The 23,549-nt window shown below is 40.6% G+C and overlaps 1 protein-coding gene across 2 annotated transcripts in view; it reads right to left on the bottom strand.

Moving 5' to 3' along the window:
- Window positions 1-7,493: 7,493 nt before the first annotated feature.
- Window positions 7,494-23,549, bottom strand: part of LOC117508181 (period circadian protein homolog 2-like) — a 34,643-nt gene continuing 18,587 nt past the window's right edge. For both annotated transcript variants that reach the window (XM_034167845.1, XM_034167846.1), the window contains exons 16-22: window positions 19,781-19,987; window positions 17,286-17,531; window positions 13,322-14,322; window positions 12,410-12,617; window positions 11,240-11,477; window positions 10,963-11,113; window positions 7,494-9,948 (exon numbers count right to left, since the gene is read on the bottom strand). In XM_034167845.1, coding sequence (XP_034023736.1) covers window positions 9,793-9,948; window positions 10,963-11,113; window positions 11,240-11,477; window positions 12,410-12,617; window positions 13,322-14,322; window positions 17,286-17,531; window positions 19,781-19,987 — 2,207 coding nt within the window. In that variant the 3' untranslated portion in view covers window positions 7,494-9,792. The remainder of the gene's footprint in view (window positions 9,949-10,962; window positions 11,114-11,239; window positions 11,478-12,409; window positions 12,618-13,321; window positions 14,323-17,285; window positions 17,532-19,780; window positions 19,988-23,549) is intronic.

Below are 23,549 nucleotides of genomic sequence, written 5' to 3'. Positions count from 1 at the left end.
AATGCAGTTCGCTTCAGTAGAATTCAGAGACTTTGCTAAAGCTTATGGGTTCACCCATATGACCTCCAGTCCACACGGCCCCCAGTCAAACGGGGCAGCTGAGAGAGCAGTCCAAACCGCAAAGAGGATCCTCAAGCAGCCAGATCCTTCACTTGCTCTGATGAGCTACCGTGCGACACCCATCACTGCCACTGGGGTCAGTCCAGCTCAGCTAATGTTGGGAAGGCAGATCCGTACCCCGTGCCGACGCTAGAGACGAGCTTACAGCCAGATCCTGTGGGACGGGACCTAGTGTTACAAAACAATTTGAAGGCCAAAAAGGCATATAGGCGCTTCTACAACAGGAGACACTCTGCCCGCCCACTCCCGGAGTTATGTCTGGGTCAACCAGTCAGGGTGATGTTAGATGGAGAGAGAGGGTGGAAAACCCCAGCGGAGATCATCAAACCATCAGGAGAACCGCGTTCCTATCTGATCAAGACGGATGGTGGCGCCATGCTGCGTCGCAACAGGAGACATCTGCGGGTGGTTCCGGAGAACATCGTGCCTGTGGACCAGCCGCACATGCCAGGTGGGAGCCCGATGCAGCCGGTGACCCATTCCAGTTCTGCGCCGACCGGCTCGGAGGTTACAGCACTACCGGGCAGCTCAACTCCAGGGTCTACACCAGGTACTCCCTTGCGACCCTCTCTTTCCCAGGGGGAAACCAGGATGACCCCGAGGGGTTGTGAGATCAAACTACCTCTCAGGTACAGAGATGTTTAGACACCAAGTTGCAAACATCACTTGGGTGAGTCACAAACTTTTAATTTGTTTTGATAGGGACGTTCTCGTTGCTAGAGGAAAAAGGGAGATGTTTGTTGAACATTATGCTTCTGTTGAACTACCTTCTGTGTGTGTGAGAGTGAAGTTCAGAAAGACTTTTCATTATTTTAGAAGGACTTTGAGGTCTTGTGTTCGAAAACAAAAGAAACTTTCAGTTTTGATATTTTGGAAATGGTTTGATGTTGAATGTGGGCATGTTGTTTTGTTAGCCACTGTATTTGCTGGTATATTTACCTTGTTCAACAAAAGGGGGGAGATGTGGAGAGATGTGTGTGTGTATATGTGTGTTAGACAGACACCACCGCAGTCGCGATGATTACGTCATTACGGCTTAGTGGTGCCATGCTAAGAGGATATGTTATGTGAATCCTCTGTGAAGTTCACAAATAAAAGGAGTTATTGAGCAGTTCCTTTGCGCGTTTCATTAACGTGACGGGGTGGTGTAAGAGTGTTGTTCCATGACGCATAACACAAAATGGCTGACGCACATCCAAAATGTCCTTGTATTTGGTAAAACTATCTGATCTTTTTACAACTGTCTAATTGATAAAACCATCTGATCTGTTTATAGATGTTTAATTGATAAAACCAATCAGCATGATGGAACACTCTGTTTTATTGCGTGACTACATTACAAACATAAACACACACTATAAGATTTTTACAGAACAACCATGAATGCAACACGGACAGACGCTCTCCTATTTTTGCCTCACTTTGCAGCCATCTCACATAGACACTGATTCAAGCCAGGTTAAGGACTGCCCATATGGGGGTGGCTTAGGCTGAAGGAACAAAAGGTAGAGGGGAAATCTTGCTTGTTCCAGGTGTTTGCATGTGACCTGGTCAAGATCCCAGCGCTGAGATGACTTTCAGTGTAAGAACTTCTACAATACAACATCTAAACTTTGAAGTCCGTTTCCTGTCCAGTTCTTTTGGAAGTCACTCACTGTGATAAAAGAAGCTAACAGGTAGGGTTTGAACCGGTGTACAGTCCCTCCTAAAAATCAGTCCACCCTGCCTCCACTGCACATGCATCATTTTGGAGCCTCTGTAGTATTTCACTGATTATTGCTTTGTTTCTGCTTAAAATGGCACTTCAGTCATCATCTACAGTATCTCAGTGACAGATATCTGAAGCTTTTGTACAACAATCATTTCCACATAAATTCAGCATTATTTCATCATAAAAGACAGAGGAAGTGATCAGAGTGCAGCAGCCATGACGAGCTGCTCCTGCTGCGTTCATTGCGCCTCGGTCATTTCAGAGAGTCACCGATTATCGCCTCGTTTCTGCTTAAAAAGACTTTAGAATGAATTAAGAGATTTTACCTTGTCATCGGTTAATAATCCCATTATTCCCTTTGATCAGTTTGGGTGAAGAGAGTTCATCTCAGACGAGCTGCTGAGCTCCGAAGTGACGCATGCACAGTGGAGGCAGACCGCACCAATTTTTAGGGGGGACTGTTCATTCTGCGACACGAGGAACCTTCCCCACTGAAACCAAGCACACTACAGTTGTGCTCAAAAGTTTACATACCCTGGCAGAAGGTTTTTTTTTTTTTTGGCCATTTTTCAGAGAATATGAATGACAACACAAAAACTTTTTTTCACTCATAGTGGTTGGGTGACGCCATTTATTGTCAAACAACTGTGTGTACTCTTTTGAAATCATAATGACAACATGCAAACTACCCAAATGACCCTGATCAAAAGTTTACATACCTCTGTTCTTAATAACATGTGTTGCCCCCTTTAACATCAATGACAGCTTGGAGTCTTTTGTGGTTGTTGTGGACGAAGCTCTCTGATGGTAAAGCTGACACTGAATATGTTTTGGAGTTTATTTACATTAATTACAAAGAAATACAAACAGTATTGCACTTTATGCTAAATCTGCATGGAGTAGACAGTTCTCAAAAATGGACTGACTGTACAAGAAGGAGAAGAGTGAGGAAAGCCACCAAGACACCCAGACAACCCAGAAGAAGTTACAGGCTTATGTGGCTGTGATTGGAGAAATTGTGCACAGTGCAAGCTTTGCATTTTGCATCACTACTCTTAGCTTCATAGTGGAGTAGAACAGAGAAGGATTTTCTTTCACCAAAACATCCAATCTAAGCTTGTATCTCAGATGTACCTTCTGGCAATTTGTAGCTAAACTTTCAGGTCTTCTTTTTTAAGAAAATCCTCCTCTATACCACTTAATCATGAAGATGGATAACTGGTGATACAAAATGCAAAGCTTGCACTGTGCCTAATTTCTCATTTGGGTAGTTTCTGTTGTCATTATGATTTGAAAAGAGTAAACACTGTTGTTTGCCAATAAATGGCTTCACCCAACCACTAACCATGAGTAAAAAAAAAAGTTTTTGTTATTGTTCATATTCTCTGAAAAATGGCCAAAAAAAAAAAAAAGAGAAAAAAAATCTGCCAGGATATGTAAACTTTTGAGCACAACTGTAACTACTTGGCCACCACCCATGCAGCTTTGCACCTCATTGTCACAAATGAGAGCGACTGAGGTGCTTTTGATTGAGATATAATGCAAAATGTACACCAAATGGGCTATTCAATCTTAAATTTAAATGTTCACAAAATCCACAATCTAGATCAGATACAGATCAAACTTTGTCAGGCAATATTCAGTGCCAGTCTGCACCTCACTTTCAAATATGAGAGTGATTGGAGCATATTTAAGATATAATGTAAAATATACATTAATAGGTTTTCATTGTTAAATTTAAATGGCCAGAAAATCTGTAATCTGGATCAGATGCAAATCTAACTTTGTCAGTCAATAAGGCATACTATCCTGCATAACGCTCTCAAACATGAAAGAAATTTGATCTTTCTTCGCAGAAATATGAATTTTTGAAAATTCGTTCAGTGTTAAAGATTGGGATTTTCCAATTGCCCAAGTTTTTCCTGAGTTTGACCTTTGGCTTTGAAAACTGAATCTGTTCTTGCCAATCAGGATATGAATCTTCAGTAAAATGTCATAACGATATATGAAAAACTGGGCTCCAGGCTGTTCACAAACAAACACAGAAACAAACAATCAGGGGCAAAAACATAACCTCCTCCAACTTCACTGGCAGAGGTAATAAGGGTGTTAATGGGATCTCCAAACTTTCCTTAATACAATTTTATGAGCTGCTTCATTTTGTTATGCTTTGTCACACATCTAACACATTTTATTTCAGACAAGCAATTTCAAAATAATTCTTCAGCATAATGCAGTCTGTTTGAGGAGAAATGTTTTCCAGGTCAGTGTCTTACCCAACTTAAAAAGGCACATCAAAAGGCACTGGTTTACAGCAAAAGCTATGCATTTTGCCAGGCTGCACAAATGGTGAAAAAGTTAGTCATTATTTTGGCAAATACTGCAATTTTCAGTTGTGATATGGTATATGTATGGTCTTGAAATTCTGTTTCCACAGTTATCAAAATTGAAAGAGCAAAAGCATTGTGAAGTGAATTTTAACATCTTTATTTGACAAGTCAGAAGAAAACTGTTGGTATTGCTACATAATGGAGCAATTTTTCATTGAACATGAGGGGTTTTTTTTTCTATTGGAAAATGGTGATAATACCAGGGGATTGAGTGGAATGGTTTAAAAATTGGAGGTAAAATTGATAAGCACTTGCAGGTGGGTGGGTGGGGGGGTGTGTGTGTGTGTGTGCTTGTTTTACACGTCATAATTGAAAACAAGCTGTGTCCAGCCTTAATTGTTTTTAGAACAAATAAAGCACTTCTGTGAACACAATCAGAATTGCGAGACTTTAACATGAAAACTTAAACACATTAAACTATTAAAATGGGGGGGGGGGGGGGGGGGGCAGACTTTGCACAATATGACTCCCCTTTATCAGTTGTCTTATTTGAGGATGACTTTAATAAAGACAACAGAACAGGTAGCTGAGTGGAAAGTGGATAGGGTGCTGGCTTGCCAATTTGTACTCTTAGGTTTGAACCATGCTCATGCTACCTGCCTGTGTTCTTATTCTCAGTCCACCCTACATTGGAGGAGCATCTTTGGGACAGTTGTGGACTCTTGTCCTCTTCACACTATGGATTTGGTGATAAGCTTATGTTAATTATGTATATTTAGGTTTAGTCATCCAAATTATTTTAAATATTTTAGTCATGTGAGATTGTAGACTAAAATCTTATGACACTTAGTCGACTAACTGCTAACGTAGGCTAGCTGTGCCCACCGGTGGATATTGTAGAATGAGCATTTGTGTTGCATAGCCAATTGTACAAAAGTGTATTTTGTGCTAGAATACCTCAAGATAATATGCTGAATATAGAGTTTAAAAACAAAGAATAAACAACAAAAGAACATTAGTGTAATGTAGTATTCAAAACAGCAGGTCACTGGTTATATTCTGTAGTTTTATTACATTATTTCCATATCTCAAACAGCACATTCTCTTATCTACAAAAGTGCACACAGTTGTGAGAACATTATCACAGTCATACAGTGCCAATAAGACAGCTTTAGACAACACTGCCTGCATCCACGTGTACACAGTAAAAGCTCTGGATGCATCCCACTGTCCACCTGTGTTGAACCCACTTAAAATACAACCCCAATTGCAATGAAGTTGGGATGTTGTGTAAAATGTAAATAAAAACAGAATACAATGATTTGCAAATCCTCTTCAACCTATATTCAATTGAATACACCACAAAGACAAGATATTTAATGTTCAAACTGATAAACTTTATTGTTTTTGTGTAAATATTTGCTCATTTTGAAATGGATGCCTGCAACATGTTTCAAAAAAGCTGGGACAGTGGTATGTTTACTACTGTGTTACATCACCTTTCCTTCTAACAACACTCAAAAAGCGTTTGAGAACTGAGGACACTGTGAGTGTCATGATTGGGAATAAAAGGAGCATCTCCAAAAGGCTCAACCGTTCACAAGCAAAGATGGGGCGAGGATCACCACTTTGTGAATAACTACGTGAAAAAATAGTCCCACAATTTAAAAACAATGTTTCGCAACGTTCAACTGCAAGGAATGTAATTGCAAGGAATTCCATCATCTACAGTCCATAATATAATCAGAAGATTCAGAGAATCTGGAGAACTTTCTACACGTAAGCAGCAAGGCCAAAAACCAACATTGAATGCCTGTGACCTTCGATCCCTCAGGCGGCACTGCATTAAAAACCAACATCATTGCATAAAGGATCTTACCGTGTGGGCTCAGGAACACTTCAGAAAACCACTGCCAGTTAATACAGTTCGTCACTACATCTACAAGTGCAAGTTAAAACTCTACCATGCAAAGCGAAAGCCATACATCAACAACATCCAGAAATGCTGCCGCCTTCTCTGGGCCCGAGCTCATCTGAAATGGACACATGCAAAGTGGAAAAGTGTGCTGTGGTCTGATGTGTCCACATTTCAAATTGTTTTTGGAAATCATGGACATTGTGTCCTCCGGACAAAAGATGAAAAAGACCATCCAGATTGTTACCAGCGCAAAGTTCAAAAGCCAGCATCTGTGATGGTATGGGGGTGTGTTAGCGCCCATGGCATGGACAACTTACACATCTGTGATGGCACCATCAATGCTGAAAGGTACATCCAGGTTTTGGAGCAACACATGCTGCCATTCAAGCAACTTTTTCAAGGATGTCCCTGCTTATTTCAGCAAGACAACGCCAAGCCACATTCTGCACGTGTTACAACAGCGTGCCTTTGTAGTAAAAGAGTGCGAGTACTAGACTGACCTGCCTGTAGTCCAGACCTGTCGCCCATTGAAAATGTGTGGCGCATTATGAAGTGCAAAATATGACAACCGAGACCCCGCACTGTTGAACAACAGAAGTCGTACATCAAGCAAGAATGGGAAACAATTCACCTACAAAGCTTCAATAATTAGTCTCCTCAGTTCCCAAATGCTTATTGAGTGTTGTTAGAAGGAAAGGTGATGTAACACAGTGGTAAACATACCACTGTCCCAGCTTTTATGAAACGTGTTGCAGGCATCTATTTCAAAATGAACAAATATTTGCACAAAAACAATAAAGTTTATCAGTTTGAACATTAAATATCTTCTCTTTGTGGTGTATTCAATTGAATATAGTTTGAAGAATATTTGCAAATCACTGTATTCTGTTTTTATTTACATTTTACACAACGTCCCAACTTCATTGAAATTGGGGTTGTAGAATCCTTCATCCTCAGGACTTATGACAAAGTCAAGGCTTTGAGCCTTCAAGGCTTCTCTGTCTGCATACTGATTTCCATGTGTTGCAAACCACATTTGTATGCTCTTAATGCATTACACACAGGTGAGAGTGGGAGGGTCCTATTAGAGAGTTTGCGCAGAAAAAAGACAGATAGTTGCTATATGTGTTGGCAGGTATTTGTCCTCTCCGTGTGTCTACTCACAGACACTGGAGGAGTCCACAAACAAAACAAGTCCATCACTCTGTCCACTCAACTTTGTTCATATGTGCATTTAAATGCAATGTTATTTGATAGTTACAGTAACATGACCTGGGATTGATGAGAGGTAACCTCTCAAAAATAAAAGACAATAGCAAAATAAAAACAATTATATATATATATATATATATATATATATATATATATATATATATATATATATATATATATATATATAAGTTGTAACAAGTGAAAGAATTTTAAAATAAATCAACTATCAACTAAGTTCCACAGTTGTTCCTACTTTTTGTTGTCATCACAAATTTTTTTTTCTGCTTCATACTGGATGACACAGGCATTGCATGGTTAAAGATGTCCAAAATGAGTGTTACTTTCTTGCGAGAAAGCAGTCATCAGCATGATCAAGTCAACAACAGTGCCACAAAAATAATAAAAAAAGAACCCAATTTGTAAGTTAAGTCACTGGTTTCCAAAGTGTGGGCCACAGCCACCTGGTATGTATAAATAAATGCAGAATTTACTTGGATTTTCAACTCTGTAATTGTCAAAATTGCCTTAAAATATTTGATTATTTTTGAAATATAATTAAAAGCAATAAAACAAAGTCACAGAATTTATTCCTGTTATTTTTCCTTTATCTGATCTACTTGAACATCAGTCTTTCCTATGACTGTGGTTTTTGTTTACAGAAAATCATGGAATTTAAACTGCATACAGTAAATAGCAAGTTACTCAAACTTGAAATGAAATATTGTTAATATTCTGGATCTGCAGACCATAATTAATGGAATTAAAATGTTTGAAACATTTTAGTGTATACACGATGAGTCCAGAAAATATAATTTTTTTCAGTTAAATTTTTTTTAGCTATATCATTCAAGGTAAAGTGCCAAACTCAGGATGGATCCAGCACAAAGATATAATATTATAATATATAATATACAGAAATATGTTGACCACAGAACTAACCAATTAGTTAGACAAATACTGACAGATTGATTCGTCACATAAACACCTGCTAGTTGCAGATCTAACCAGCACACAGGTTTCCAAGGCAACACGGATCCCCTTATAAAATTTTCACTTTCTGAAATAGCTGCTACATATGTAACTCTTTGTGGCAATGCTCAATACTGCCCCCTGCTGGCAACATTGTATAATCCTGCACTTTGACCAAAAGTGCATCTGTACTGTTCCATGTCCAAGCATGACTTAGTGGAGTCACCAAAAAAAAAAAAAAAAAAAAGTTAAGTAAAAGGTTTATACAACTCAAACTTGAAACTGGAGTTCAAAGAATCTGCCTGGAATATCACGGTTGAGAATATAAAACCAAAGACATTTTGTGGAATGAATCTTTGAGTCTCATGAGACAATCAAATGCCCAAGTGTACCCTACATCCAACAAACTGGTATCAATTAAAATAAAATAGTGTGTATGGTCCTATATTGCAAACTTATTTCAGCAGCTTCTTAATCTGTCACACAACTGCCCTTTAGCACCTGTGCTGCTTTTAGGACCAGCTCGATCCAGTTTTTAAGTATAACTAAAGTGACTTAAATGACCCTGTAAAGGTGGTGATCAGCACCTGTAAACTCTTCATATTCAGTTTTTCCAGCTGAATGGATTTGGCTTTAGCTCACACAGCTATCACATAAATGTTCGAATAGAAAATAAATAACATCTTGTACTACAAGTAAGATTATCACTGTTCAGAAATGTGAGTCATTTATCGTTCTGTTGACTGCTGTGTTAATACATTCTTCAGGTAGAGAAGTTAAAAAGGGAGGGAGGGGGTCCCCACCATCTGACTTGTCAGACTTTGTATTATACAAGGAAACAAATGTAACATCTGGCAGTATAGCACTTTGCTAGGCTGCACGGTGATGACATTTTTAATCTGGTAAACAATTATTTTGTAAAAATATTAGTGACTTTTGGAAAGATCTTCTTCTTTGTCTTTCAGCTGTTCCCGTTAGGGGTCGCCACAGCAGATCAATTGTTTCCATCTCACCCTGTCCTCTGTATCTTCCTCTGTCACACCAACCACCTGCATGTCGTCTCTCAGCACATCCATGAACCTCCTCTTTGGTCTCCCTCTTCTATATTAATTTGTACATAAGATGGCCCTAATGCCTCAGATCAATAAAGTGCTGTCAAAGAGCCTTGGAAATATTTAAATAATATATCATTTGGAGGTCAAAGCTCACCATCCACACAGGATGGGCTCAGACTACTGCTGACATTTTCTATGTGTGTACGCACCAGAGCCAGTGCTGTTTGCAGTTCATGAAGACAAGAACCCCACAAAAGCACTGCTGCCCCCTCACAGAAACAAGTCAGCTGTCTCCAAACCCAGCATACACATGTAAACACACAAGCAGCATGAGTCCTTGTAACTATCACTATGGCAACACAAAGCTGTGCTGTCATGTGTGTGTGTGTGTGATGAGGATGATGAGGCACACAATTGTGTGAGATCATCATGAGGTTCCACAATGGAGTGAGTGTGCCCCCTGCTGGTGTTGGGTGTTTAGGAGACAGAATCTGGCAGAGGCTGTGTCTCCTCCGACTGGCCCTGGCAGTTTGGGCCTTCTTGGCTTAGTTCCTCTCCGATCTCGCCCATGTCCATGTCTGGCAGGTCCTCCTCGATGGGGACTGCCACAGTGTCTTCACAGTACACACATTCCTGTAAACAAACAGGCACATGTTTACACTTTGGCATTTTAAGTCACAGTGTGACACAGAGTCAGACAGAGCTACAACCCCAAATCAAAAAGAGTTGCGACGGTATAAACACAGTGAGCCTGACCTTTATTTGACTTCTATTTCATTGCAGACCGTATGAACGCAAGACAAATAAATCTGTGTCAAGCAGGCAGTTCTCAAACAGAGTGACCATGCTGTAAGGAGACTAGTGAGGGAAGCCATCAAGACAACTCTAAAGTCATTATATGCTTCTGTAGTTGTCAGCACTGTGTGCATTGTGCAACTTTTGTCTGTTGCAACTCAAGTTATACAGCTTTATGATGAAGTGGGACAGAGGGGGAATTTCTTAAAAATAGCATGCTAAAATTCAGCTTCAGTTTGCCAGAAGCCACATGGGAAACACAAACCTAGATTTGACCTGTTTCCTGTTTTACAGTCCTTCTTCACTCCACTCCAACATGAAGCTGTGAATAGGGATGCAACAAGCAAATGCTGCACCATTCCCAGTTTCTCCAATCACATACACAGAAGCCTATAATTCTTTCAGAGTTGTCTGAGTGTCGTTGTGGCTTCCCTCACTTGTCTCCTTCCAGCATGATCAGTCAGTTGTTGAGAACTTCCTACTTGACACAGATTTACCATACAGTATCATACTGTTTGCATTCTTTAATGACTGAGGTAAATGAGTATGAGACATATTGAGTAACTTGGAAATGTTCATGTATCCATCCTGACTTGTCTCAGTAAAACTGGCTTATCCCCACTTTGAAATCATGTATCCATCCTGACTTGTCTCAGTAAAACTGGCTTATCCCCACTTTGAAATCAAAGTCAATGTCAGGATCACTGTGGAGGATTTAATTTGCATTTTTCATATCATCACAACTTTTTCTGATTTGGGGGTGTATTTAATAACAGATGTTTCTGACTGTGAAAAGATGTCCAGCATTTCAGCTAAATGACATAACGTGTGAGTGTGACTCATGGTTCTTACCTTCACATTGATAGCAACGGGTAACCCGCCTCTCCTCATCCAAGGGTGTTGTTCTATCAGTTCTCGTCGTTGGTCTGAGGAGAAGTGAGGCTGGCTTTTCTGCATCTGCTTCAGTCTTTCTTTGTCTTCCCGCAGAACCTTCTGAATGTCCCTGAAGACGTAGACACACTGATATTAACAGTGGTACTACTGCATTTAAAAATACAACAGCCAACAGTAGCTGTAAGACGGAAAAAGCAACACCTTTACTTATTATTTCACCATTGCTGTGACTCACCGAGGTGGGATTTGATACGTCATCATGACCTTGTCATCAGCATTAGCCATCAGCAGCCACAGCGGCTCCTGGAGGATGTATTTGATGAAATGTTCTCCCTCCCCTTGGGCTGAGACTTTAGCCTGTGACCGTTCTCCATCAGAGCCTCCTTCGCCTCTCGTTTTAACTCTGACTTTGCTCTTACTCTCATGTTCCAGGGAGTCCACACTGCCAAAGTACTTGCTTGTGTTGCTGCTCCCTATGAACAGTTTTCAGAAGTAGAGATATTGTGAAAGCCAAACTGACTACATGCGAACGTGCATGAAACAAAATGCTAAAATAAACAGAAGAAAAAGACCTATTCAGCTTATTTGAGTTTCTGTATTTTCTGGAATACAAGTCACACCAGAGAAGGGTTCTCACCAGCATTATAACAGCGTAACGGTCCGTTACACTATTATAATAAAAAATTACACTGCAGTTGGGCTGTTACGTTGTTTTTGAGGGTGTACAACGGGAAAACAATCACTTCTCTATGTTGATTGTAGAGCCGCTTGTAGAGTTCTGATGTAGAAGCAACACATCCACAATTTATTCATCAGCCTGTACCATAGACATTTCTGTCTTTTCTGATGATTAAAGTCTCTAAATGGGACTCTGTCTGCGAGAATCGCTCACCGCTTCACATGGACATTTTTTATTCGTTCGTCATTAACGTGCCTTTTTTGTGGGGCAGCCACGACGCGGAACTCTGCCGTGGACTGGAACATTAATATCTTCCGCTTCTCTGGTCCCTCAACTAAAGTTAGTGTCCCTCATGAAAATATTAATAGTAATGATAATATCCTCCGCTCCATGTGTGCTGCGGCTCTCTGCCGAGGTGGAAAGACGGATCATTTTGCAATCAACTTCACAGCGAATCACCTTTTTAAATCAAACAACACCTCTTTCCAAACGTACAACCGACCAAAACTGTTTTTCCTCAAAATGAGACATCCTCCATTCCGTCTGGGAGAACCTATCCAAGTGACGTTCAGTGCTCCAGTCTTGAGCACAGCCGCGCAGCAGGCGCAAGTTTTATAGGGTAGAGTGGGATCAAAGTAACATTTTACATTTATATCCCTCTGAAACACTGTTGCCTGCATTTTGAGGACCAAATTTTATTAAGTAAAGTCATCATCTTCTGCTGACCTATTCTGCTGCCAGAAGCTCCACTGGCTGATGTACCGTAGCCATTGCAGCCTGAACCCGATCTGGAGCCAGAAACAGAGCCCACAGATCCTGAGGTAGCAGAGCCAGTGCCAGAGTGGGAATCCTCCTGTTCCTGCAGCAATATGTCCAGCATGTCACACGAGGAAGAGTTACCATCACTGTGAGCACCAGCACCTGAAGACTCCACCTGCAACATAAAACACCCTCATTAGGACTCGACCACATTGTGTGGAAATGTTGGTGTACATGCAAGAGAATTAAACCATTCAGTGATTTGCTCCACTTAAGAATGATTTCAGACAGGCACTTGGAAACTGTGGAGGTTTATTTGAGTAGAAATGTGTCAATCACTTTTAAAACTGATGTACTATAAGAGGAGAAAATGCCTGCTGTGCATCTTATCACCTACTAGCTTGGCAAAGCTCTTCTAACAACACTGAGCAAGTGATTTTTGTCCACCAGCATTTTATCCCAAGGTTGCCAACTCTCACGCATCTGGCGTGACACTCATGCTTTCAGCATCAATCTCACAGTCTCACACACAAGCAAGAAATGTCATGCCAAAATAAAAATTTCTCCCGTTAACTTTCTGTTGATGACTAGATTAGAGTAGACCAGACCACAGCGCATTGTTTCTTAATGAAAAGAGAGGAGTTTACGTCAGAGAGTTCAAGCATAGGTTCAAAGCTTGGTTCTGATAAATTGAATAATCTATTATGTAATAACATTGGGCCCCTTGTCAGTTCAATCACATGCAATGCTGGCAAATAAAATGTGGATGCAACATGCAACTTTGGAAAGAAGCCAATGATAGCCAGCTGATTTAGTTCATAAGGCTGGTAAGTCTTTACAGTGTGTTTTGCTCTAAATCAAAGGCAGTGCATTTCTCACCTGTTGGTAATTTTCTGATGTCCCCAGGGGTCCATTCTTCTCAGCTGCGGTTGCTGCTACTCTTTCTGCTGTGCTGTCCTGGTGATCCAGTGATCGTTGCGCCTCTTCCATGCTCAAGAGATTTAACTGCAAGGGGGAGCTGCACCTCGATTCAAACAGTGGTGGTGAGGTGGTGGGCTCTCGAGGAGCAGAGGCTGGAGTGGAGGAACGAGACACTGCGCCCTCTCTGGGCTCCATGGCCATGTTTTTGGAGGGCTCAGGGGCTAGGCCATATGAGAAAGGCTGAGCTGAATATGGAGGTTGAGCCACAAATTGAGTCTGCACTGGGAATGAAGGCTGGGCAGCAAAGGGCTGCTGGGTGGCAAAGGCATTCTGGGGGGTCTGAAAAGGCTGCTGGGTAGCAAAGCCTGGCTGGACAGGGAAGGGCTGCTGGCTGACGTAGGGAGATTGTGTTTGCATGGAGTAGCTTGACTGCGGGGGTTGAAACGGTTGCTGGGTACTGTATGCAGGCTGTGACGGCGTCTGTTCAGGAAAGAAAGTTGGTCTAGAAGCAGCACCCAGCGGTCCTAACTGCCCTATTTGCGGGAAGAGGTAGTTGGGAAGCACCAGAGCCACCACAGGTGTAACAATAGGTGCTGGGAATGGAGTGGCAGTGGGTGGGGCTTGGATGGTCTGCACCTCTCCAAAGCCTGCTGAAACAGAAGGTTCGGTACACGGGGCCTGAGGTGGGGCAGCTGGGGTGGTGGGATACAGTGGGTAGGCAGGCACTATAGCAGGGTAGGAGACATTAAATGCTGACTGGGAAGCTTCTGATGGGGACCACGAAGTTTGGTTGAGACCCTGGAGAGGAGGTCGGGGTTTTCGGCTAGACACAAAACTATCTGAGGAGTCAGGGTGCTGCATTCGGGGCTTCTTGGACTTCCGGTTGCGGGTGCCCTTCTTGGTTGTGGCCTCCGGCCTGGTTGTATTCTGTTTAGTAGGAGCTCGCAGTCCAGACAAATCTAAGTGGAGATGATACACATGGAAATCACAAGGTCATTTTTCCAAAGTAACAATCAACTCCACTATTAAAACCAGACTTGGAGTTTCACATTAAACACAAACACATTTCTTTCTTTCTGGTGACATGCGCTGTAACACCTGTATACCATAAGAGCCCACCTATGGAGAAGAGAGCAGGATTTTCTTAAATGGAAAATAGGAATTTTCAGCAAATGAGAAACCAGAGCCTAAATTTTATTCATTTTGTCACAGTATCCTTCTCTGTTCCACTCTATCATGAGGCTGTGATTGGCCTATAACTCATTCAGAGTTGCCATGAGAGTCTTGGTGGTAGAGAGAACATAGAGAGGGCCGACTCCCACAAAATGATGTAATCTGGACGCCATTTTGATTGTGTGTAACTGGGGCGGCTTGGCTGCTGCAGTGAAGTGATATTTTGTAAACAAAACTTCTCGAGTATACTACAAGCTACTGTAATGCACTATTTGACTTTAGAACACAAGGACCTACTATTACAAATGTTTATTTAAATAGCTGTTATGATTGTAGAGTGTATAGAGTGGAAAATAAGGCGCTGTAAGTATATTATAGCCTAGGCAGCCTGATCTTTTATATTTTTAGTTTTATATTTTATATTTTCTGTTGTGTTTTTAATCCAGTTCTTTTTGTCTCTTTCTCTAAAATTGTATTGTAGCATTATTAGTTATTATTACTATTATTGTTGTTGTTGCTATTATTATTATTATTAATATATAAACAAAAATAATTTAAAAATACTACAATTTGTAATACATTTGACTCTTTTACGGCAACAAACGCTGAGCCATTATTATACGGAAAACAAATGCACACAAACATGCTGAAAGCTGCAACAGCTTAATGCTAACTTTAACATTGAAAATGCCATAGACATGCTAACGCGTTAGCATCGGTCCCGTTTTTAAGTTATAAAATACACCTGTCAACTGTTTCAGAAGACCATAACAGGTTGGTTTAACATAAAAAAGGTCAATATTACTCACAGACACATGCTCTTTAGAGTTTTAGCCGGGGAAAATTAAGATAAAGCGAAATAAAACAATGAATCAACGAAGCATTAGATCAAAGCACTGCTTCAATCTGCAAATCACTGCTTCCATTGGGTCAAGGTTTAAAGCAAAGCCGTGCTGCAGAAAAGTTGATTACAGACCCGCTGCAGGGTCTGTAATCAATGTAGAGAAATGATAATTTTCCTGACCAACACCCCCCAAAAACAACAGCCACTCTGAAGGACCAGTAAGGGAATCGTTAAGCAAAAAGGTTATTGATGTTGGTGGATCAAATCATTTCTTAACGATACCCTTTGGAAAGGAGTAGAATGCCACTTCCTTGTTTGTTTGAGTGCACGTGGTGCAACTGATAGCCGAATACTCAGTTCCTTTAGATCTTGATGTTTTTTTGATGTTGCTGTATGATAGTTATGATCCATGGTAATGAAAAATGCACATAAACAGAAACCTTTGTCTCTAATACGACTCTAGAGTGACACAAAGACTGCCATTGTGCGTCTATAGCAACACCCAGTTACACACAATCAAAATGGCGGCCGGCGCTCAGCCAATTACAATGCAGCATATAGGAAGTCGGCCCTCTCTATGTTCTCTCTGCTTGGCGGCTTCCCTCACTAATCTCCTTCTTGCACAGTCGCTCAGTCAGTCCCCTGACTTGTCTAAAGAAAACTGGGTGTAAAAGTGATCATTAACCTGTTTATGCCCAGATTTTTTTTTTTTTTTTTTATAAGTGGATAAGTTGCATTAGTAGAGTCCTTCTAGTGGGGCGCGGTGCGATGCCGGGGGGGCGTGTGAGCGCGGGGAACATGCTTTTTTTTCCCGTACTAGAAAAAAAGCATAATTGCACATCCACTACAGTAGGTGCCAGTGGTGCTCTCATTGTCAGAGTGTGTGCAGGGAGTATTTAGGACTCTAGCATAATGGAACGCAGCTCTATGTTGGGTTTTTTCACACTACGGCGGATGACAACGAAAGACCGCTGTGTCTTAAAATGTTGGCAGCGGACAGCATGAAGACAAATAAATTAAGGCGTCACTTAACGACATTATGCCCCAATCACACAGATATGCCACTTGAGATTTTTCAGCGAAAATGTGCTGAATATTGCCAGCAATCATCCCGCTTTGTGAATGCTGCTTCAGTAAACCGGCGAGCACCGTTAGCATCATAGCACCGTAGCAGAGGAGCCGAGCAGCAGTGGTCTCTGTCATGCTGGATGATGCAAGTGCTGCAAAAATAAAAACTAATAAAAATAAATAAATAAATAAAAATCACCAAAAATAATAATAAAAAACATCAGCACAAATTGTTTTATTCATTTTTGTTTTGTCTGTTAAAGTGTTTTATTTATTGTGCTCCTGAGTAAGTGTTCTGATCAATTTGATTTTCTTATTTATTGATTTTATTTTTCAGTATCAAATGACAGTCAAAAAATGTTTGTAGTTTAAGGATTTTTTTTAACTTCAAGCAATGTGATACAATTTTTTTTCTGTTAGAGACTAAAAAACAATGTTAATAAAGTTATTCTTTGCTGTAATTGAGAAGCACTGCATTAGTCCCTTTTAGATGTTTTATTGTGAGTAGAAAGTGACAGTGATACACTTCGGCAACAATTGTTGCCAGTGGGGCAAAACGGGTTAATTGTAAATTTATCAAAGTGTATAAATAACTAACAAGTGCATTGTCTGTATTTTTTTTATCTTGTGATCTGACTGTGTTTTTAATGTTGTTGATGTTCAATAAGTTTGGACAAAATTTATTAATTTGTATTTATTTTTGAAAATGTTTCATTAAAATTCAGGGGTGTCAATAATCCTGACCAGGACTTTATAATCTTGAGACCAAGCAAAATATTTGGAATCATTTTAGTGATGATCAAATGTTATTATTGTTATCATCTTCATCATCTATACCTTCAGCAGTAGCTGGAGCTCTTTGCTTGTGCAGGTATGAATAACAGTCCTTTTGGAAGATCCGGGCATTGTGGAGCTCTCTGCAACGATTCAGGAATGCCTGCTCTTCTTTCTGAGTGTGTGCTGCCAGCACCTGCTTGGTCAGGCCCAGTCTCTTGTAGGCCTCCTTTTCATGGCTTGGTGGAGACACCATGCTAACAGGAAGGGCAGGGGGCACCGGACTTTCCGCCACATCCTCAATGATCTCTGTCAGACAAATCAGAGTGATATACATCAGCCAATAAAATGGAGCATACTGAAATACAACTAAGGAATAAGAGTGTAATTATCAGGGAATATACAAAACATTAGTATCAGCATATATAATAAGAACAGGTACAAAAAAATATGTCTGAAAAAATTGACTTGTCTTATATTCAGTGTCTCAAGTCTTACAAGTCATAAATATCCACAGTAGTAACAAATGAGTATGCCTCCCTGGACTGAAGTAATCCTCCCCTATAATAAAGCTTAGAGAGCTACATGATGGACAGACAGTAATATCCCTGAAAAGAGAACACCTCAAACATCACATAAGTTAACCAGCAACAGAGGAGAAGGTATGATTACATCTTTAAACTCATGGTGATAAATGCAACCGAATCAAACAACTCTCAAGCAACCAAGAAATGTGGTGTGAAAGTGTAATCTTAGAAGATGATGAATCCAAACAGACTCTCTTAAAGATGCTAACAGCCAGATATCACGTGATCGGAAATCGGGCCCGACCATGTGGTTTCAGACTTGATCGAAATCGGACGTTGCATCCCCATCAGGAATCCAATATAGATTTTATCCTCATTATTTTGATCAGCGCTATTTCAGGCTCATTATTGCAGATTAATGGGCCTGTCACGCGTCGGAAGCGTCAGAGGCGTGAGACGCGTTGCTTTTTAGAGGCGTCAGAAGCGTTGCTTTAGGTCGGCTTTTGACATGACGCTTCTGATGGGAGCGTGCATTGCCGCTTGTCGGCAGGCTGATGTGGTCAAAGTTCAACCCAATCTTTTTTTTTTTTTTAATTGAACAAAAGAAAAAAAACATAAGTTCAACCGGACAGAGGTGGGGCGAGTTACGCGCGCAGTTTCTTTCGCAGAACTGCTGTTTGTGTGTTTACGTGCTTAAAGAGCGCATCTTAAAGAGCGCGTCTTAAAGAGCTTCTGTCTTCATTCACGTTCACTGCGCTGCTCTGAACTTGTTGAACACTGATAAAGCATCAGAGGGGTACACTGAGGAGTGTCAGGACGCAAATGTAAGTTGTTTTTTTTTTTTAACTTTTACTTTTCAAGTTGACTTTTGAACTTTCGACGCTCTGAGCTGTGACGTAGCTTTGCGCTGTCCAATAGGAACGACACGTTGGGCCAAAACACAGAAGACTAGTGGCAGAAACCACTGATCTGTACAAATGGTAAATGGACTGCATTTATAAAGCGCTTTCCATCTGCATCAGATGCTCAAAGCGCTTTACAATTATGCCTCACATTCACCCCGATGTCAGGGTGCTGCCATACAAGGTGCTCACTACACATTTGGAGCAACAGATCTTGCCCAAGGGCCCTTAGTGATTTTCCAGTCAGGTGGGGATTTGAACCACAAATTCGTGCAGAAACCACGTGTCTGAAGAAAAATCCTTGGAAATGTTTTTTGTTGTTGTTGTTTGTTACCTCAAAATTTCTGATTACTGTTTAATAAAGTTTAGAACACTTGTAATTAAAATAGCTAAATCAATAAATGGTTCTTTAAAAACCTTTCATCTATAAATTAAAAACCACCTGTTATTTCAGATTATATAATTTCTTGTTTAACATAAGGAACCTTTGACATTTATTTTTAGACAAATAAAATAACATGGAAATTTGTACATTTTGTCTGGTAGATTATTACTGGATTGTTCAAGCTACCTCAAGGAGAAGTGCACTGTTTAAGTGATAAATAATAAAATAAGGTGATTAAAATGAAATTATTATATATTTAGCATTTGTTCATTGTTCATTCAGTTTTTTAAAGTATCGGATCGGGACTCGGTATCGGCAGATACTCAAAATCAGATGACTCGGAATCGGATCGGGGCCAAAAAAACCTGATTGGGACATCCCTAGCTTACAACAGTCCTCAAAGCAGCTCTTCCAAGAGATTTACAGATGAATGTATCAATGTCAGAAAGCTTTTCTACAAAAATATATCTTGAAAAACGGGGCTAGTATTATAATCAGGGCCATCTTATTTCAAAACAATTGGGATGTTGGGACAGCAACGTGATGACAGCAAATTGCGTCACAACAGCTGATTCCAAAAGCTCACGATTCACAGCGTTAACTGTGCTTATGTATATGAACAATACCTTAAATGTCCTGGAGTAAGCAAATCTAAATTGTGGTGCTCTCAGTTTGGTAAACATACTTGTAGGATGTGTCCAAGTGTTATTGTGAAGGTTCTAAATCAATTCTGTAGACACTTACCTGACTCTGGCTGAGGTTTCTTGTCTCCCACGTGGACGATGGTGCTGCTGTAGCTGCACTGTGAGGTGATGGACACAACGCTTTCAGCCTTACTTGGCAGGGTGAGGGGTGTCAGTGTGCCTCCGACCACAGCAGTTGCTCCAGATGGTGTTTTCTTAGGTGCTTTCATGTTGGACAGACCTCGCTGAGTGTCAAGCATCAAAGAATCTAAATGGAAAGACAGCACTGTTAGCTTTAATCCACAGGCAGCAATGGTTTAAACTTTAACAGTACACTAGCTGAAAGCAAATGGTCCAACACACCACAACATAAAAGAATATTACTAGATCTTGCGCTACTATGAAGCTCCTGGAAACTGTAAGATGCCTCATATGCATAGAGTGGTTCTTTTCCTGGTGAGCAAAGTCATATCCTGCTTTAGCATCATGTGGCTGTTGATTCCATCAAACTGCATAGAGGCTTTTATATAACGGCTGAGTGGATCCTTGTCATTTGATTGGTGCTTTGTATATCACGTGACATGGATTATTCATCCCATTTGTGTTGCATTGCATTTAGAGTGCAATTTGGTTCCATTTAGCGTGCAAATTTGGTTTGTGCGCACACGCACACGCACAAACACACACACACACGCAAAATGGGCACACGCACAAACACACACACACACGCAAAATGGGCACGCGCACACACACACAAAACAAAACCACTGCACTGTAAGCCGTCTGGAGGCAAGAAGAGCTGTGTATCAAAAGCTGGACTAATTTTCTGACGTGATATTTTTTTTTTGCTGCACTGAGGAAGTACAGAGCGTGCACAAGCGCCGTCCCACTTGTCTAAGCGCGTGAACGCAGGACAACGACACAAGCAGGACGATGATTTGATTGAGCTAACTGACGGTGTCTAGTTCTTCTAACACACACACACACACACACACACACACAAAAATCCACTCCGCTGTAAGCCGTCTGGAGGCATGAACAGCTGTTTAGATGAAAAGCTGAAGTGATGTTTCTCCAGACTGAGGAACTACACAAACATTTTTTAATGGCAGTACGAAGTCAGTGCACAGCATCACCGGACTACATGTCACAATTTGGACTCCTATTTAAAATTCGTGTTGGACTTCAGCAGCAGTGGAACACCAATATGCAAGTCCCTTTTCTGTTGTTTATAAATTATTATATAACGGCTGAGTGGATCCTTGTCATTTGATTGGTGCTTTGTATGCCACATGACATGGATCAATTCATCCCCTTTGTGTTGCATTGCATTTAGAGTGCGGCTTGGTTCCATTTGGAGTTCAAATTTGGTTCCATATATTTGGTACCAATGCACTCATGTGCACACGCGCACGCACACGCATGCGTGCACGGGAACATGCACACGAGTACATGTGCCCCCACACATGCTCGTGCACACACACACAAACAAATCCACTGTGCTGCCTAGAGGCTGTTAGCAGGAAGAAAGAACAAAAGTTGGACACATTTCTGATGTGATTTTTTTTTCGCTGCATTGAGGACATACAGTCTTTTTTTGTTGTTGTACACACACGCACAAGTGCCAACCAGGATGCATGTGTGTGTGTGCGCACGCGCGGGGGACAACGACTTTCCCGAGACATAATTTGATTGAGCTAAATGACGCTGCTAATTCTTGTAAGATGCACACACACAACAAATCCACTGTGCTGTCTGTTAGCAGGAAGAAAGAAAGAAAACCTAGACTCATTTCTGATGTGATTTTTTTTTTCGCTGCACTGAGCGCATACACGGTCGACCAAGCCAGTCACGTGTGTGTGTGCACATATGGCGGACGACACGATGATTTGATTGAGCTAACTTACACTGCTACACACACACAAAATCCACTCTGCTGTAAGCCGTCTGGATGCATGAAGACCTGTTCACATGAAAAGCTGATTTGATTTTTGGCTGGACTGAGGAACTACACAAAGTCTTTTTTTTAATGGAAGTCCAAAGTCAGTGCACAGCATCACTGGACTACACGTTACAGTGGAACCCCCAAAATGTAAGTCCCTTTGTTGTTTTTAAATTAATAAAATATGAAATGACAAGAATCTATTTTAGCCGTTATATAAAACAAATAATGAATGTTTTTACATTCTTTCAATGGAACGAAGATTTAATGATGTGAAAGCTGGAACATACCATTCAATGAGGCGAAGCCAAGTTGAATGGTATGTTCCAGCTTTCACCTCATGAAATATTTGTACTACTGAACTCATAAACATTCATTATTTGTATAATAAAATATCAAATGACAAGGATCTATTTTAGCCGTTATATAAAACAAATAATGAATGCTTTTACATTCTTTGCTTTTACATTCTTTCAATGGAATAAATATTTAATTCGGTGAAAGCATATGTTCCAGCTTTCACCTCATGAAATATTCGTACCATTGAACTCATAAACATTGATTATTTGTATAATAATCTTAAGAGTCCAATGTGGGCAATACAATGCATCCAGAAAATATTCATTGCTGCATTTTTTTTTCTACAATTTTTATGTTACAGTCTCATTCCAAAGTGGATGAAATATATTTTTTTTTCCTTAAAATTCTACACACAATAGCCCATAATGACAACGTGAAAACAATTTTTTTTTTTTTTTAGATTTTTGCAAATTTATTGAAAAATTAAAAAAAAAAAAAAAAAAAACACAACTACAAAATCACATGTACATAAGTATTCACAGAAACATTACTGCTGCTTTGAAGGTCCCAATGAGCACAGTGGCCTCTGTCATTCGTAAATGGAAAAAGTTCTTATCCACCAGGACTCTTGCTAGAGCTGGCTGGTCGTCTAAACTGAGCTATTGGAGGAGAAGGACCTTAATCAGGGAGGTGACCAAGAACCCGATGGTCACTCTGTTGAAGCTCTAGCATTCCTCTGTGGAGACAAGGGAACCTTCCAGAAGGACAGCCATCTGTGCAGCAATCCACCAATCAGGCCTGCATGGTAAAGTGGCCAGACCGAAGCCACTTCTTAGTAAAAGGCACATGGCAGCCTGCTTGGTGTTTGCTAAAAGGCACCTGAAGGACTCCCAGAGCATGAGAAACAAAATTCTCTGGTCTGATGAAACAAAGATTGAACTCTTTGGTGTGAATGCCAAATGTCACGTTTGGAGGAAACCAGGCACCACTCATCACCTACCCAACACCATCCCTATAGTGAAGCATAGGGACAATGACCCTAAGCACACAGCCAAGATATCAAAGGAGTGGCTTCAGGACAACTCTGTGAATGTCCTTGAGTGGCCCAGCCAGAGCCCAGACCTGAATCCGATTGAACATCTCTGGAGAGATCTGAAAATGGCTGTGCACTGATACTCCCCATCCAACTTGATGGAGTTTGAGAGGTGCTGCAAAGAGGAATGAGTAAAAGTACCCAAAGGTAGGTGCTTGCTACCAAAGGTGCATCAAAGACGTACTGAGCAAAGGTTGCGAATACTTATGTACGTTTGATTTCTTTTTAATAAATTTGCAAAAAATAAAATAAAAATAAATAAATAAACTTTTTTCATGTTGTCAATATGGGGCATTGAGAGTAGAAATTGAGGAAAAAAATAATTTACTCCAATTTGGAATAAGGCTGTAACATAAATTGTGGAAAAGTAAAGCGCTGTGAATACTTTCTGGATGCACTGTAGATGCGTTTGTGTCGCACTAGCAAAATTCATGCAGGTCATTAGGTTAAATACATTTTGCTTCTGGTATGCAGCAAAAAAATCTAAGAGCTTTA

This window comes from Thalassophryne amazonica, chromosome 4, assembly GCF_902500255.1.
Source record: "Thalassophryne amazonica chromosome 4, fThaAma1.1, whole genome shotgun sequence".
Taxonomy (NCBI): Eukaryota; Metazoa; Chordata; class Actinopteri; order Batrachoidiformes; family Batrachoididae; genus Thalassophryne; species Thalassophryne amazonica.
The sequence above is the reverse complement of the archived record's forward strand: the minus strand, read 5'-3'. Positions and strand labels throughout refer to the sequence as shown.